The sequence below is a fragment of the Exophiala bonariae genome (genome assembly GCF_035927105.1).
Source record: "Exophiala bonariae strain CCFEE 5792 chromosome Unknown scaffold_4, whole genome shotgun sequence".
NCBI classification, from domain to species: domain Eukaryota; kingdom Fungi; phylum Ascomycota; class Eurotiomycetes; order Chaetothyriales; family Herpotrichiellaceae; genus Exophiala; species Exophiala bonariae.
Window position 1 is genome coordinate 607,583 of NW_027042479.1, and position 16,277 is coordinate 623,859.

Consider the following 16,277-nt stretch of genomic DNA (forward strand, 5'->3'; position numbering starts at 1 on the left):
GCATCGCGCACATCATGACGCCCTGGCAGCATTTCTGTCCAGTAGATAGTAGATGGTGGCCTCGGTTCTCACGACGAACTCCGCACATGCGGGGGTGCCGAAGAAGCATGGCGCATGTGTAGGGCAGATTTGTAAATACATAAGACGGCATTATAATATCACACGAGGCACTGATTGGAGTCTGCTGTCTCGGTTTAGTGGATCGAGCTTGGGACAAGATGCCGTCTCAGGCTTTCGGCACCGACAACGAAACATCCTTGCAATTTCTCAACATTACTATTCCTCAAAATATGCAAGTGTGAGCAGCACTTTGGCTGAGCTGTGGAGTCTCTAAAAAGAAGACGGCGTCTTGACATTTTCTAAGAGCCTTATTCACCATATTGATGCACGCCAATCTTCCGCGTTCCCGATAGAGGACCCCTTCATTTCACTTGCTTGAGAGCCTCACGAACAAACAGCAATCAACGAAATTATTCTCTGCGAGACCATGGCCATTGGGCTTCGTGTCCTCACAAGCTCCACCAAACTAGATTCTCCCCAGAGTCTCACCAATAATGGCCCAGTACCTCTCTTTGTAGAGTGAAACGTGGTTGACATGCATACTTTCGACAAACTCCTCGACACGGATAACGTCCTTCGCAGCATCATCACTCAACCCGCTGCTATGTCTTGCTATGGCAGCATGTTCGAAGATATCCTGTGAAGGTATCATGTCATCCGCCTGGCTACAGATATATGCTCGTGGTATGACCCGCTTGTTCGACGTCGTTTGTCCAGCTGTCGGATCGGTGATGACCTGACTGCCCTTTGAATGGAGACCGCTCCCTTTGAACAAGAAGGGCCCTGTTGGACTGTTCAATTCTCGCCAAAGCTTGATCACAACATGCTCGGCAACCCCGAGCACATGGCAAAGGTAGAAGCCACCAAGTAGCAGGTAGACGACCGGCATCGCGAGGGTGCGAGCGACGTGTGCATCTTTCGGAAGGAATGACAGAGTTGTCTTGCCGGCCGTTGCATACCTAGCATGCCCCGGGCATGAGTCAAACACGACTGCCGAGATAGGTAATTGCCGGGCCGATGTGGATGAAGATGTAGGTGATGATACTCTCCCGTTGTCGCGGTATGCCTGGCCGAGTTGTACGGCCATATGAGCGCCACCATTGGAAAAGATGTGGAAGAAAATGGTAGGTTCACAGTGCTTGCTTTCGGCATCGTCCATGGCTGTAGTCACTCTGGCATCGTGAGAATCGAGAAATTCGTCGATCGCCTGGACTGCTGGTTGAAGTTCCTTCATTTGAACGGAATCTGGCACCCACAACATGTTGTGCACAGTGTTGAACAATAGAAGGATCCTCGCATTTGGGTAAAGCAGTTGATAATGGGCAATATACTTGGCAACATCTGGAACAAAGGCCGTGTCAGTACCAGAAGGCTCAAACGAAACTGTCATAAGTCTAGGAGAGGTGGAGTCGATCATCACGCTTGAACGGTCGAGCCTTCCATTCCACCCACAAGGCGAAGGCGTGGATAACACCTGAGAGAAAAGAGGATGGATCCATATGATCGGAGTTGGGGAACTTACGCCGTGGTTGTGAAAACGCCCATGCACATACCACCACAAAATCCGGTACTGATGCTTTGTAAGAGCTGGGTTGCTTTGAGTCGCCTGATTCATTAGGGATGTGAAGGAAGATGCGGCCGCTGAGCCTCTGAAAGGAGGACAACGGATCTTTTTGAGCCATTGCTGGTACTTATGTCTGAATTCTCGGACTTCGACTATGATTGTCTCGTTGGTGAATACAACGTAGTTGAGGAAGAGTCCTGGCATTCTGAACGTATCGCGGTATGGAGGCCTTATAGCATCATACATCATGATCGTAGAGGATATGTATACCTAATCAATGGCCGAGGCTGAAGGGTCCGAAATCGCCCTCGGTTAACGGTGGCCCTTCTTGCATAGTCTAGGTGACGTGGTAATTGCATGGCGATCACAAACCCAAACATGTGAATGGCATTTGGAGAGATTGTTATCGACGAAAGAAGGGTTGGGAAACGAGGAACGATAAGGGGAATACGAAAAGCGAACCATCAGAGAGGTTGGTTGGAGGCCCAGGAGTGCCAGGTTGGAGCCTAGAGATTGGGTATCCTAATTCCAGATACACCTTAAATATACGAGCAAGGAGGGTGCCCATATCAGGCTTGGTGTTTCCGGTATTATATGTGGTTCTAGTTAAGCGCCAAGCGACGGCCCGGAACAACTGTTTCCGTTGAGGTATGATTAGAATGGTGCAATGAACTGAGAAATCTCAACACCAAGCGTACTCTTGCTTGAAAATCCAGACAGGGTCATGCTCTTGGGAATCTTCTAATCGAAGACTGCAGATGTGCTCTTTGTCACGTGTGATGACTTTGACCTCCGGTTGGTCATGAGTCCTCAAGAGTTGGGCTGCAGCCACGACCAATTCTGACGGGTCCCATATGTCAACGCCCCCGCCCATATCCCAGTCGGCTGCTTCAACTTGGCATCTCAGAAGCAAGGCCGCGAAGATTTGTTGATTGGCTTCAGAAGGATCGATGTTGGAGGGTATCACAGTGTGCAAAAGGGCGACTTGCCAGTCTTTTGGCTGCTTTGCATATCTAAGGGACCACACCAGGGCAAGACCTGTGTCTCGATGCACTGCCCCTTTGACGATGGGTTGGCGACTACCGCGCAACTTGGTAAGATATTCCTCCCGTGAGTGATGCCATTCGAAATGATCCACATCTGGACAGATGGCAGTGAATGTCGCCTCGGGCTCTTTTGTGGATGAGCGTTGCAGCTCCTCTTCTGCATATCTGACAGTTGGCAGATTTCGAAGGTCTTCCGACGATAGATCTTGTACAGAAGGCAATGATTTCGCAGCTTTCTCATACTCTCCGCGTTCTAACGGAGGAAGGTGGATGTGAGTGCTGTCATGGGGTTTCCAACCAAATTGAGCATAATACTTTCGACCAATATCGCTGTAAAGAACGGAATAGGCGTTCTTCTGGCCGTCATTTTGTTGCCAGGTTTCCAGTCTTTTCCCCAGGTCTGCCATCATTCTACCTGCGTAGCCCTTACCACGATACTCGGGCCTCGTGTAGACGGATCCAATGCCATGGACCTGAACCCTTTGAAGTCTACCGGCTTGGGCGATGTAAGCGGACATGACTATCGACTCGCAGGAGGCAAGAATGGGACGAGTTCCGTCGGGATTTGGAGGGAGAGCACTGGAGGTGAGGATCCAGCAGGTAATACGGCCGTCTTTGGTGAGAGCAACGGATTGAAGTTGGACCTCTCTTTCAAGATACTGATGCATGTTCAAGGGACCTTTCCATGCCACGGCATTGAGGTAAGCTGTTTGAACGTATTCTGGGCCTGAAGCTGGGACAAGAGTGAGATCGGCGGATTGTGCGAGGGGGAGTAGGGCACTGTCAACTGGGGGAGGAAGGTAAGGATCAGGAAGGCTTTTCAGAAGAGAGGCTGTAATCGACATGTTGTCGGCGGTGATTTCGTACGGACACAACTATGTAAAGGTGGGGGAGGTTGATATTGGGAAGAGGGGTGGTGGGAGATATCAATTTCGGACGGGCAGAAGTTTCAAGATCTTAGGGCGTAGGGCGTAGGGCATCAGGCTACAAAGCAGCCTCTTACCTCTGCTCACCGGCAAAGTATCATGATAAGACGCAAGAGATCATGATCCGATGTTCATTGCACTGAAAACCAGTCTTGATGATAGATTGATGAAGTCATTCAAAACAGCTGAGAGATCGGGATGACACCGAGGAGGAGAGTAATTGTTTTTGCCCATGCGAGTTTCTGCCGCGGACATTGGAGATCAGGATTGGTGGGGGGGGCCGTGGGCTTGGCTTTAAGGGTTAAGGGTAAAGTACAGTTATGGAAAGGTCAGAATGGGGGTATTAGGCGTGGCCATGACGCCTGCACTGCCTCGTGGGAGTACCCGTGATAGCCGACGGAGCTACTGTGACTTTAGGCGCAATAATGGACCCCGAAGTCAACGTGACCAGCGATTGACCAACCAGTGATCCAGTGGAGGGAAGATCGTTAACTACGAGGATCTGCTATTCTGAAAGAAGCTCGAGGAAAACAATACTAGTCAATAAAATAATAAATATCTGGTTCGTATGATGCCTGCTCAGAAATGCATCATCAGGCGATAACTCGTAGAGTAGTCATCAGTCACGACCACCTGCCACTGCCCGTGGTGGCCGAGGGTTGCCTTGCCCTGCAGCCTTTTGCGGTACAAATGCTCCCCTTGCTAGGCGGATGCGAACCATTTATGAATGGTGGAAAGTACCTGTAAAAGACTCTCTACCGACATGGTACCAATCGCCCTGTTTGGCCGCAGATGGCCACTCCTCCTCCTCCTTGACGTGACTTTCGGACACACTTCCCCGTCGTTCCCATTCCCACCTCCACTATCAATAATGAGCCTGAGCCTTCATCACCGGTCAGTCAAGGCCAATTCAGGGCTTACCATTCAACTTATGCTCGGCGCTCGATCAAATTCATTGAGCCTGACTCAGCCCTGTTTGACTCAACCCTACTTAGAGAAGGCCCCGGTGTTATTGTCCTGTGATTGAGCCTCATCCAACTCTATCTCAACATCACCCGTCAACAGCTCCAACCACACTTTGATATGCCTTTCTCTTATCTCACTGCCTTCACTCTTCCCACTGGGTAGTCGAGTTTACCTGCTCCTGTAAACAAATCATATTCACTCTTTTCACCACTCGCTCACTGTTACCCATTTCCACTGCCTCGACACAACATTGTCACTCTACCTCGTTCCTCCCAATTGAACCCACCTGTGGTTCAGAGGCAATTTCACATCTTTATTCCACGACCATCTTGACTTCCATGTCTTTCGTTTCAGACCACACCTTTCACCACTGCCTCTTGAGATCCTGATACCCTCGATCTCTTGGACCCTGGTCTCCCGAAATGGCACGCTACGAACCCCAAGCCTAGTGAGTGAATCTCCTTGTTTACTACTACTGCTGCCTCGCCCTCGAGAAGCCTCGAGGTCATTGAGATCGGTACAAAGCAGACCTGTTTGTGCTTCAACCTGATCGTTCCCTCACAATCTTCTCCTCCTTCCCCTTCACCACCTCTTTCCACAATAGTAGAGGTCTAACTGACGCTCTTGATCAGCATGGCTCCACGTCCAGCTCAGAATCGTCAACAAGACCTTCCAGGCTTCACTTCTCTTCAGGGATCGATAGTTGACATCTCTGATGACGACGAGTTTGACATCGACCCTCCTACCTTTGCCCCTGCTCTTCACCACTACAATACCTTTCATGGATTTCACAGCAATCCAATCGACCTCACTTCAGATCCTATCGACCTCACCACGGAATCAGATGGTGAATGGCTTGCCACTATTGGTCGAACTCGCCCTTCCCAAGTGCCCCAGCCCATGAAACGCATCAGACTGGACTCGACGTTGTACCACCCAACTGTTGATCACAATACAGTTACTGCGGCCCTGCCTCCTGTGTACAACCCTTTTGAACCCGTGAGACCCCCAGGCAGCTCAATTTCACGAGCGACCCTTCGTGAAGACCTCTCCATACCCAACGCCGCAGACCACCGCCCTCATGTCACACATGGAAATCTCGGTACTATAAATGCGACACTCCCCCTCCTGCCAGGTTCTCGAGACAAAGCTCTCCGCAAGAAACTCAAATCCAAAAGCATATGCCCCTACTTCTACGATTCCGAATTAGAAGTCACCATGTATCGAGGCACAGGCTACGAGCGATTCCCTGTCGCCCGAGGCACCATCGACGGACATCAAGCCATTTGTGATAAATGGGACGCTGCCCAAGAGAGAAAGAGGCAGAAGAAGGCATCAAAGCTGCTTGAACTCCCCGACTTCAACCATCGCCGAACTCACGGTAACGGTTCAGAGTCTCCATCCGAGAGTGATGACTCTTCAGACGAGGAAGAAGTCGGACCCACCCGTTTGGACCAACAGTGTCTTGTTGCTGTCCTTGAGGTCTTCCCCGACGCTCAGCACCAATTTTTACTGGACCTTATCATGAAAAATCCCGAACGAGCGAGCATCGTCGGAAAGGGCAGATCTTTATCCGTTCCCGATGAAACCCTCGTTCGGTCAATTATCAATGAAGTTCTCGAACTCGATTCATATCCAAAACAATCCAAGGTGGTCAAGAAGGAGGCATCTGCAGAAGATGGCACTGGCAAGACCATTACTTGGAACAAAGACCTCCCAAAAGACTCAATGTACCTCAAAGATGGTGTCATTCTTCTGGCCAAAGTCTTTGATCATATCCCCACCTGGCATATCCACAAGATTGTAAACGAGAAACAATCAATTTTTGACACTTATGTCAAACTTCACGAGCAGGAAGAAAAATATTACCAGAAGGAAAAGAATGAGAAGAATCCATATCCACGATTGCGAATGCCGAGAGTGGTAATCGAGAAGAAATATCAATACACACCACGTGAGCAGCGCTATCAGCAGAATTATGCACAGCGTATCAATGAGTTGCAAGCTGTCAAACAACACGTTGCCAGAGAAGCTATCAAGGCTGATATCAGAAAAGAGAAAGAGGCAGCCGAAGACCTGAATCTGCAGGAGCACAAAGCTATTGGAGCCATTGTCCAATGTGGTTGCTGCTTTGAAGAAACAATTGCCCTCAATCGAGTGGTTCCTTGCGATGCAGACGCTGCACATTCATTTTGCTTTGCTTGTGTTTCAGGCCTTGCAGAAAGTCAGGTGGGTCTCATGAAATACGAGATGAAATGCATGGATGGTTCAGCCTGTTCAGCCAATCTTTCTTGGTCAGCAGTTGCAAAAGCAGTTGACATTAAGACCTTTGATCGCCTCGAATTCAACAAACAACAAGCTGAAATCATAGCAGCTGGTTTGGAAGGCCTGGAAAAATGCCCCTTCTGCGATTTTCAGGCCATTTGTGATGATATCGAAATCGACCCTCTTTTTGCCTGCCAGAATCCTGAATGTGGACTTGTCTCCTGTCGCAAATGCCGGCTCGAAAATCATCTACCAAAAACTTGTGAGCAACACAAAAAAGACAATGATCTTGGTGCGCTTCATCGTGTTGAAGAGGCTAGGTCCGACGCTGTCATGCGAACATGTCCTAAATGCAAGGTCAAGATCATGAAGGAAGATGGTTGCAACAAAATGATCTGCTCAACTTGCAGAACATTCATGTGTTATGAGTGTCAGGAAGATCTCTCTAAGCTTGGAACTCATGTTTACGATCACTTCAACAAGCCCGGTTCCAAATGCTCTCTATATGATCGGGTGGGCGTCGATCGCCATGAAGCTGAGGCAGACGACGCTGAGAGGGAAGCTATCAGAAAGGCGAAAGAAGAGGATGCTACCATTGACGAATCAAGACTTCGTGTCGAGACAGGCAAAACCAAGCCAACACCATTACAAATGCACCCTGCTCACGACCTCTTCGCCCAACATGAAGCCCTTGCCCGGAATTGGCACCCCGCTCGACATCATGCAGCGAATCCCGCCCAAATGATTGCGGAGATGCAACAGATGGCAGTGAGACAAATGGCCGAGGCTGACCGACAACGTGCGGCAGCAGCGAGACGAATAGTAGAAGCCAATCGAAACGAACACGGAGACAGATTGAGGAATTTGCTGCTTGAGACCGCCCGTAATAGCGTTGCTCGTCCACCTCGTCATGATGCTGCTGCGCCACCAGCCACTGGAAATCGGGCAACTCCCGCGCCGGGCGCTGACAATGCTAATGGGGGAATATTTGGATATCCAGCTTGGTATACTGCTGAAGTTGCTGCCAATTATCCAGCGAACGTTAACCATGCTCCTGCTCAACATGCCATGCCTCCCCTGCACCCAGCACCTCACGGACTCCCGCCGGGACCGCAGCATGCGGGTGCTGTGCCAAAGGATGATCGACGTAGGGCGACACGTCGACCCCGGGTTCCAGCAGCGCTAACAGCAGCAAACATGGCTGCCTACGGTATGAACCAAATCAATGGGCCTGAACATGTTCGCGCCAACCAGCATCCATGGCATCCACCTCTCGGACTAGAGGGAGGCGACCAGGTGTTTGACCTCCCCCACAATTGGCATCTTGCGGATGACTTTGGCTTCCAGGACCTCTTCGGGCGACCGCCTGCAGTCTGATTCTTGAACGAGTTTGAAGTGGTTGGAGGGCACCCAGAGGGCTGGACTGCTGTGAAGTGCTTATGTCAATCAACCGCGTGACACAAGAGCATCAAAATCCCATCAAGCAGAATGTGTTGGAATTGAACTCTCAGGATGATTGGTGGGAACCACACCGAACTTTCTTGTCATTGGACTGATATGGGTTCATTTTGCTCCTGTTATTGGCTTCCCGCAGCCTAAGAACTTCAGATGTGCTTTCAATTTTCTTTCAGGAGGGGAATGTGGACTTGTTGGAGTACCCTTGGCGACTTCTTGAACAGCCTTGGATTGTTATGAGTATGATTGAGCTTCATGAAACGAGCCTTAAAGGGCCGATGAGCTAGGGAATCAATTGTCAGCCGGCGCACGTCATGAGTACACATATCACCGTGGAGGAGCAGAGCACGGCAGAAACCACTTCCGGAGTAGTTATACCGTTAATCAAAACTCCAAAGGGGAGGTGGTCTCAAGTAGTGCTTCTTCTCCAGAGACTTAATTAACAGAATTGCATTCGAGAAAAAGAAACCCACAGCTTGAGACCTTGGCGAGTTCTTGATGTAGATACTTCATGTCGACCTGGTCATGACCTCTCTGCTCTCTGCCAGGGACATTTAGTACATTGACCCCCTGGCTACTTGCCGCATGGTAACAATTCTAGCCAAGGCAATGAATGCCATAGTCTAACTACTGGACGCTCACGACCTCTCCTCGTCATCACAACACACGACCAACGTAGCCTCGAAGCAAGCTGACCGGGAGCCGAAAACCCATCATAAAACAACCATTATTCCAGCCGAACCTCCGTGCATACCATGCCGTACCCATGATAATCTCCTGGGGAACCTCCCGCGTCCCTCATCCCTCCGCTTAGTATTATCCACGCTGATAATCCGTCGAACTGCCGCCGCCCGGCTTCCGATTGACGTCGGGGGGCTCGAGGTCCAAGTCATCATACTGATACAGGGCGTCGTCCGGGTCGAACTTGGCGGTTCCGGCGCCGTAGGACATTTGCTGGCGCCGTTGCTGTGCGGGTCTTGGGTTCGCCGTTGCCGCTGCCGTTGCTGTGGACGAAGACGCGTAGCTGAGTTTCGCGGCCGACTCCTCTACCCATACTTCCATGCGCAGCTCGCCGGCTTCGAGGCGGCGGATTGCGTGGGTGCGGGCATTGGGTCGCGGTGTGGTTGTGGTGGAGGATGGTGGTTGTGGAGGCGGAAGGGCTCCGGAAGGGTGTTTGGCGTTCTGGTTCTTGCTCGTTCCCGGTGCACCGCCTTGATCGTCGTCGTCAAACGGTTCGGGTTCCGCGGCGATCCATTTCCTTTCTTCCCGCTCGAGCCGTCCGACGGGTCGGTCGGCCTGGTCTTTGACTTCGATGGTCAGCGTGAAACTGCACTCTGGCGCCCCTGGCCCTTCCGGTAGTGGTGACAGTTTCGCCGCCGCCGTACTGATGCGGGACAGCGTCGCGCGGAAGTTGGATTCCAGGTCGCTGACGTTGACTTTTCGGGCCAGTGGAGTGTCGACGCTCGTCTCGTGATTTGCGGGTTCGTCGTCATCAATATTGTTGTTGTTGTTGTTGTCTGGCGATTCAAAGGGCACGTCGCGGTCACGTTTGGCGACGGCGGGGAAAGAACGCAGATCGAAGGTCCAGCGTTCCAGGACGCGGTTCTCGTCGCACTCGTAGATACACAGCGAGACCTTTTCGACCGTGTTCTTCTCGAGCTGGTCGCGGGTCGCGGCCACGGCGTCGTTGATCCAGCGGCATACGGCCGGGTGGCGGCTCTGGCGCACTGGGTAGTTGTACGCGCGCGCGGAGAGGAATGAGACGGGCGGGTACAGCCTTCGCAGATAGAGGATGTGGTGTGTCGTCACGGTGAGGAATGAGGTCAGTGTGTCCAGAAGAGCCCGGTGTGTTGAGAGGAGGTTGGAGATGGTGTTTGGGTTGGGTGGTGGTCCTGTCATGGTCGTGTGTGTGTGCGGTGAGGCTTCGGTGTCGATCCCTTGGGTGGCCAATCTGGAGTATTTGATAGATGTGAGAGCTTATTCTGAGGTCAAGCACTCCTCAAGCATGATATGAGGCATAGTTTCATGGATCAATACTATTGATTGCGACACGTTTGGATATGCTCGTCATAGACATTCTTTCCTCTGCGTTGCTTATGGATATTCTCGAGTCATCTCGATTTCAAGTCATCCACAGCACGGAAGCTGGCTTTGGAATGTTATCAGATCATAAGGTGTTCAACACAAAGATCTACTCATATATATTGTCATTGTCATTGGCTCAAGATGGCTCCTGCCTGGGCCGTGGTCATGTTGCGGCCAATAAGAAGGAGAATAATTACGGCGGAGCATTAGCCTACATTCCAGTCTAATAGCTCGAAGGGAGGGTCTCGTTTTCTTCTCCTTCATCGAACTCTGGCTTGTTATAGAGATAGAAGGCAAGAGGGAAGTTGACGTGGTCCTCAAATAAGTACAGACTGAAAGGTGTTGGAAAGCTGCTTGCTGATCAACCAGTTGAGCCTTCCGACAAATTTCCGCAATTAAAATCCCATCACTTGATCTTCTTGTGCTCCAAGTTTCCATTGGTATCACCGCCATTAGTACTGGTATCCTGAGCAGGCGGATCTGAGACCTTCACGATCTCTGGAAGTCGATATATCCTGGGCCAAATCATGACATAATGTTCCTGGTCACCATTGAGTATATGTCGAAGATGAATACCCCAGACGATGTAGCAATATGCACCAATACCGGTCATCAAGTGCCACCATCCATGGCCTTCGAGGAAGAAGCCCCATGGCATACCAATGCTTCTGCGCCAGCTTCGAAGAGTCGAACAGTATTTGATGTCCAAGGCCCAGATGCCGAAGCCTCCAAGGAAGATGGAAAGACCACATGCAACAAGCAGCCACATCGTGTTCAAAATCTCCATATCTCGTTTGTTCTCGTATTCGTTCTCTGCCTTGTTCTTCAAGGGGTCGTCTCGTAATTCTCGCTCTCTTCGGTGCTTCTCCTCGCTCTTTCTCAATGAGGGGCGTAGCGTAAACTCCATGCGATATATGCTTTGAAAGACAATGAAGACCGTCATGGCGGCATAGACATTCTGATGGAAGGTAGGATCCTGGATATAGTGGTAATATACCGTGATACCCGCACATAACAAGGAGAGAAACAGACCCAGAGCAATTTGAACGCTGGCGGACTGAGAGTAAGAAAGGCTGGCGTAGGCCATGAGGCACGTAGTATAAATCATGTTGAGTTCGTCGACCAGTTGCCATGGATCTAGGGTTGTCAAAGTACAATTCCACGATGGGATGGACTAGCACCTACATTTCAGAGTCGAATGAAACATGAAACTTCCAAATCCCACGAGGAAGTAGCCATAATATGCGACCTCAAACACAGTATCATGGCCATTTTTTCTGCAGCTTTTGACGCCCTCATATGCCAGATATATGAACATGAGATTGGTCAAAGTATTGATGATTTCGGCCGAATAGTAGGTGACATAGTAGTCCTTGTCTCATCAGCAAAGAACAACGTGACCCAACACGGCCACAGGTTTGAGTACCTCTTCGCACCACTGTAGAGTCGAGGTGACGGGGTCCCAGAATCCCGGCTGGTCCGGGGGAGGGTAAGGAATGGAGGGAAGCCAGGAAGGCATGTTGATCAAATTATGTTAAGCAAAAGTCTAGATGGGTATCATATTGAAAAGAATAAGTCGCTTTACGCAGGACTGAGCACTGATATTAGTGGAAAAGGAAACGAAAGGTTTGAATCATAATACTTGAATTGCGACCATAATCGGTGGTGAGCTGAGTCCTACTAGTATGAATACGTGTTTGCCAGAAGGGACGTGGCCGATAGGATATGACGTAGGCCGAGGGCTCCGAGTGTGCACCCGGATCCTTACCAAGTCCACCAAGCTTTTACCCTTGTAGTGCCCGAGGTGCCCCTCATTGTACCTCTTTAGGGATCAAACCTGGAGCCGGAAAAAAGCCCTGATAGACACGCCAAACGCCTAAGAGCCTCATTACCGGGAGTTGTGTTTTGTTAGCTCGTTGAGGCTCAATTGATCCGACACTTCTCTCTACTTCTTGTCCAGACTCACCATGGCTATTCCAAACGCCGCCCTTCAAAAGGTAGGTGATTCCAACCACTCTGGCATAGGGACTGCTATCTGACACGCTCCGTTCCAGCTCCTCCAAGAGGTCGAGACGCAAGCGCTTCTTTCTCAGCAGAAGATCACTCAAACGCAGGCAGAACTTGGTGCCAAACGGAGAGATGCACGCCTGAATCACCTTACATCCAATGAGTTGAAATCTCTGTCCAAAGACACAAACGTCTACGAGGGCGTTGGCAAGATGTAATTTCTCCTACACCCAGAAACCGGCCCACGATAAGTTAATCACTTGAACAATAGGTTTGTCGCAGTCCCGATCACCACTCTGAACCAACGCTTGACTACCGAGTCGACCACTTTAAACAAGGACATCGCAGACCTGGAGAAGAAACTGCATTATCAAGAGACCACCTACAAGAACAGCCGCAGTCACATTGAGAAGATTCTTCAAACAGGCTCTCGTCCCTGAACAAGAAGGATAGTGGGACGACATGAAAAGCGAGGCCGTTATACAAGACATTCAGTGGCCGAATCCATTGGATGCACAGACTTGGGTGCCTCGATCCTCAATCAATGATGAAAGCCTAGGAGCTGGCTCTAGGTCCACCGTCCAAGAATTGTTCACAGTGGCATGGATCTCAGCGTAGGCTATTCTCCCTTTCCAATCAGTGGCCAGGTTCTTTTGTAATCCTGATGGACCAGACACAACAGAAGTAAGGTCGGCTGGAGATAGTAGGTAGGTTGGGTATCACTGCCCAGAGAAACAGAGGGGAAGTTCTGCAACAGTGAAGCACAGATCTGTTTGCTAGTCAGTACAATACGTGACGGAACCCCGCCAGCCAGCGATGAAAAACATAAAGACCAGCACACCACGAATCAAGGGCATTTCCTGCCAGACACAACATAGATAGCCATGTCTCTAATGCAAGCAAGGTGGAAAGGTGAATGGGGAATGGTAGATTGAATAGTCTATGATAACCCCTTCACTTGTACGTAGCCATAGTGGCCATCGAACGAAAACAACACGAGATCCACCGACCTTTCATCAAGGTCCGCAAGACCGCAAACGCTGAATGACGCAACCTCTGCTTTGACTGGTTTGAGGTTCGCTCGTTATATCACACGGCATGTTTAGGGATACGACTACAGAGTAAGCGATTCTGCAGGCACTCGCAACTTGAGCTCTTAAGGTCTGCCCGGATCGGGTGAAGACGCTTTAGCCCTCGGGGAGGGTGAGGCTAGTCAACTTTCAGCGGTGGGTTATGGCCTATTCTTAACTGTTTGATCGCCCGACGAAACAACAGTGTTACAGAACATTCTCTCCAAGAGTATTATAGAAACAACTGAATTACTCACTCGGCCATGGAAGCGGGTATTCATTGGCCGAATGAACGCCCCGATCTCATCCTGATGATCAAATTGTCGCCATGCTCCTCAGCTAGCGTCGCGTCCCCCCGTACCTTTGCAGACAAGTCATCTGCATGGGCTGCATGGATTGCATGGGTCGGGTCTGGTCTGGCCCCCAATCTTGTGGGATTTGGCCTTTGTGTGCTTTTGTGGTTCGGGTTCTGGCGTTTGGTGCCAGTCAGCAGCCGCAACCCTTGAACTCAGGTGGTAAAATCGGGGGGCTCTTAGGGCGTACAGGCCCTGGACAGTGGACAACGGGCAGCAGCAAACACACTGGAGGCTCCAGCTAACTAGCTAGCACTTACCCAAAGTCGCTCGTACAAATTACCAGCACACGCGCTTCCTCGGTCTTCTTGCAGCGTCCTTTGGTCTCCTGAGTCCCAGTGCAATACGGCCTCCTGTGCGTGGGATTCTGTGACTCTTGATAAAGCCCAACCGCATCCCCACTATCAGCTGAAATTGCAGTCTCGTTCTCAACCCTCCAAAACCATCTTCTCATCACTCCCACAGCACAGTCTTCGTCTCTTTCGAAAGCCGTGCAACCTTGATCTGATTATAAAGTGTCGCCTCCCGATCTTCTCTGCCCCTGCGTTCCTTGCGCCCGAACTGTTTGGAAGTCGTCTTAAGCAACCGGGCGTCGATTATCCCTACCCCACCCCACCTTCCCACACAACTACGTTTTTGACCCAGCAATCACTGTCACTCATAGGGCTGAAGAGTGGGCACTGGGCAGCCTACACACTGTGGATCGGCACCGATTCTGGGCAGCACAGCATAGTACATTAAGTACACATCTATCGTTCAATCCTGCAGCCATGCCTTATTCCAGACGCTCCTCAGGTTCTGATGCCGAATATGTATTGATGCCAGTTCGCAGTCATGCGGGTAGCGAGTATGGACGCTCTCGTCGTGGCGGTGACGGGCGGCGCTCTCCCGTGGAGGCGGTGGTCAATAACTATCTAGGCGTGCCTCAGCAACGACCTCGGGCTTCAAGTCAAGGCGGGGGACCTGCACCTACTATCGTGAACATTGGGACCCTCCCATCCGAAAGAGGCCATAGCCGGTCCCGCAGCCGTCATCGTCGCAGAAGCAGGAGCAGGAGTCGATCCAGTTCCGAATATTCTAGCGATCGATCCAGATCATACCATCGCAGCCGTCGTGGAAGCTACCGACCAAAGAAGGTGGTGGGCGAGGATGACGTTCCATACCACCTTCGTAAGGAAATCGACTACGCTCGGCTCTCGCGAAAAGAAGAGGAGGAGAGAAGACTGATGGAGAGGATGAAGAAAGATCGTGAAGAGGCCAAGAAACAATGGCAGTACGAAGAAGAGAAGGAGAAGGAGCGTGCCAAACGAGACCGTGAGGATGCAAAGAGGCGATGGCAGATCGAGGAAGATCTCGAGAAGGAACGCAAGAAGAAAGAGCGTGAGGCAGTCCTGCTGGAGGCCAAACTGGAAGAAGAACGGAAAAAGAAAGAAGCCGAAGAGTTGAGGAAAAAGGTGCTGAAAGACGAGGAAGAAAGAATCAAGAAAGAGAAGGAGAAGAAGAAGGCTGAGGAGGAAGAGTTTGAGCGAAAGGTCAAAGAGAAGTTCATGAAGGCCGGTAAGCGAAACTCCAGTGTGTGGCCAGCCTATGGCTACTACTATTATTCCTCTCCCTATCCCTACTATGGTTATTATTGATGATGGTTCGCTGGGTGGTTGGGCCAGAGTTTGGGCTGCGAGTGGTCTCTTTGGCTTGCTTTGCTATTCTCGCGCCATGCCTCCTCTTTTGATCTTGATCCCTTTTTCTTTTGCATGGGTGGCTAATTGTTTTCGGTGTCTTTTTGTTGGGCAAACAGGCTACAGTCCAGACTACATTGAGGAAGTGCTGCACAAGAAGAAAGAAGAAAAGACGACATTGGCAATTGATCTTCATCGGCCGACTTACATCAAAGTCAATCGCAAATATCTACATCCTGATACTCTGGATGCCTACGGACTACCTTGGGAATGGGACGGGGTATGTGCTACTTTGACTTTTCCTTGACTCCTTTTTGATAAACACAATTGACTAATTCCCATGGTGTCCCACAGCGAGACGAGGAATACATCATCATCAAGAAATACATCGACCACAGTCTACAGGACGAGTTGTTTGAACACACACGGAAACTCAAAGAGCGCAAACTCATCACCGGTCCCTACATTAAGGAGACCAAGACCATCACCACACTGACGCCCAATGACACTTTTGTCAAGAAAGGTGATAAAATGTATGTCGTCCGTGAGAAGAGTCAGACTCGGAGCAAGAGTCCTGCTGGTCGAAGATCTAGCTGGATGTTCACATGAAGAGAACGGACAGAGAAGTAGGGCTGGGTGGCTATCTATGTTGATGCTGATTGCACGACCTTTACTTTTCTCGAAACTTGCATGAGATTTGGAGTGAATGTGGGACGGACGGAGGATGATTGGAATATTTACGAAGGAACGACTTTTTTTGCAAGATCCAACATGGGCATCTCATTTCCTGTTATTCCGTTATGT

The 16,277-nt window shown here is 50.4% G+C and overlaps 7 protein-coding genes across 7 annotated transcripts; 3 read left to right on the forward strand and 4 right to left on the reverse strand.

Moving 5' to 3' along the window:
* Window positions 1-526: 526 nt before the first annotated feature.
* Window positions 527-1,742, reverse strand: LTR84_009791 (uncharacterized protein; the record flags this gene model as incomplete). Its single annotated transcript, XM_064853330.1, has 2 exons — window positions 527-1,454; window positions 1,513-1,742. The coding sequence occupies 2 exons, from the start codon at window positions 1,740-1,742 to the stop codon at window positions 527-529; spliced, it is 1,158 nt and encodes a 385-aa protein (XP_064709729.1).
* A 564-nt stretch (window positions 1,743-2,306) lies between these two features.
* Window positions 2,307-3,515, reverse strand: LTR84_009792 (uncharacterized protein; the record flags this gene model as incomplete). Its single annotated transcript, XM_064853331.1, has 1 exon — window positions 2,307-3,515. The coding sequence occupies one exon, from the start codon at window positions 3,513-3,515 to the stop codon at window positions 2,307-2,309; it is 1,209 nt and encodes a 402-aa protein (XP_064709730.1).
* Window positions 3,516-5,195: 1,680 nt separating this feature from the next.
* Window positions 5,196-8,204, forward strand: LTR84_009793 (uncharacterized protein; the record flags this gene model as incomplete). The annotated part of the gene is made up of 1 exon (XM_064853332.1): window positions 5,196-8,204. The coding sequence occupies one exon, from the start codon at window positions 5,196-5,198 to the stop codon at window positions 8,202-8,204; it is 3,009 nt and encodes a 1,002-aa protein (XP_064709731.1).
* Window positions 8,205-9,098: 894 nt separating this feature from the next.
* Window positions 9,099-10,181, reverse strand: LTR84_009794 (uncharacterized protein; the record flags this gene model as incomplete). The annotated part of the gene is made up of 1 exon (XM_064853333.1): window positions 9,099-10,181. The coding sequence occupies one exon, from the start codon at window positions 10,179-10,181 to the stop codon at window positions 9,099-9,101; it is 1,083 nt and encodes a 360-aa protein (XP_064709732.1).
* A 592-nt stretch (window positions 10,182-10,773) lies between these two features.
* LTR84_009795 (uncharacterized protein) lies at window positions 10,774-11,886 on the reverse strand (the record flags this gene model as incomplete). The annotated part of the gene is made up of 3 exons (XM_064853334.1): window positions 10,774-11,504; window positions 11,553-11,739; window positions 11,794-11,886. 3 exons carry the CDS (start codon window positions 11,884-11,886, stop codon window positions 10,774-10,776), a joined length of 1,011 nt encoding a protein of 336 aa, XP_064709733.1.
* A 448-nt stretch (window positions 11,887-12,334) lies between these two features.
* On the forward strand, window positions 12,335-12,814 carry LTR84_009796 (uncharacterized protein; the record flags this gene model as incomplete). Its single annotated transcript, XM_064853335.1, has 3 exons — window positions 12,335-12,364; window positions 12,422-12,588; window positions 12,646-12,814. The coding sequence occupies 3 exons, from the start codon at window positions 12,335-12,337 to the stop codon at window positions 12,812-12,814; spliced, it is 366 nt and encodes a 121-aa protein (XP_064709734.1).
* Window positions 12,815-14,567: 1,753 nt separating this feature from the next.
* Window positions 14,568-16,082, forward strand: LTR84_009797 (uncharacterized protein; the record flags this gene model as incomplete). The annotated part of the gene is made up of 3 exons (XM_064853336.1): window positions 14,568-15,354; window positions 15,593-15,753; window positions 15,828-16,082. 3 exons carry the CDS (start codon window positions 14,568-14,570, stop codon window positions 16,080-16,082), a joined length of 1,203 nt encoding a protein of 400 aa, XP_064709735.1.
* Between the last annotated feature and the right edge of the window lie 195 nt (window positions 16,083-16,277).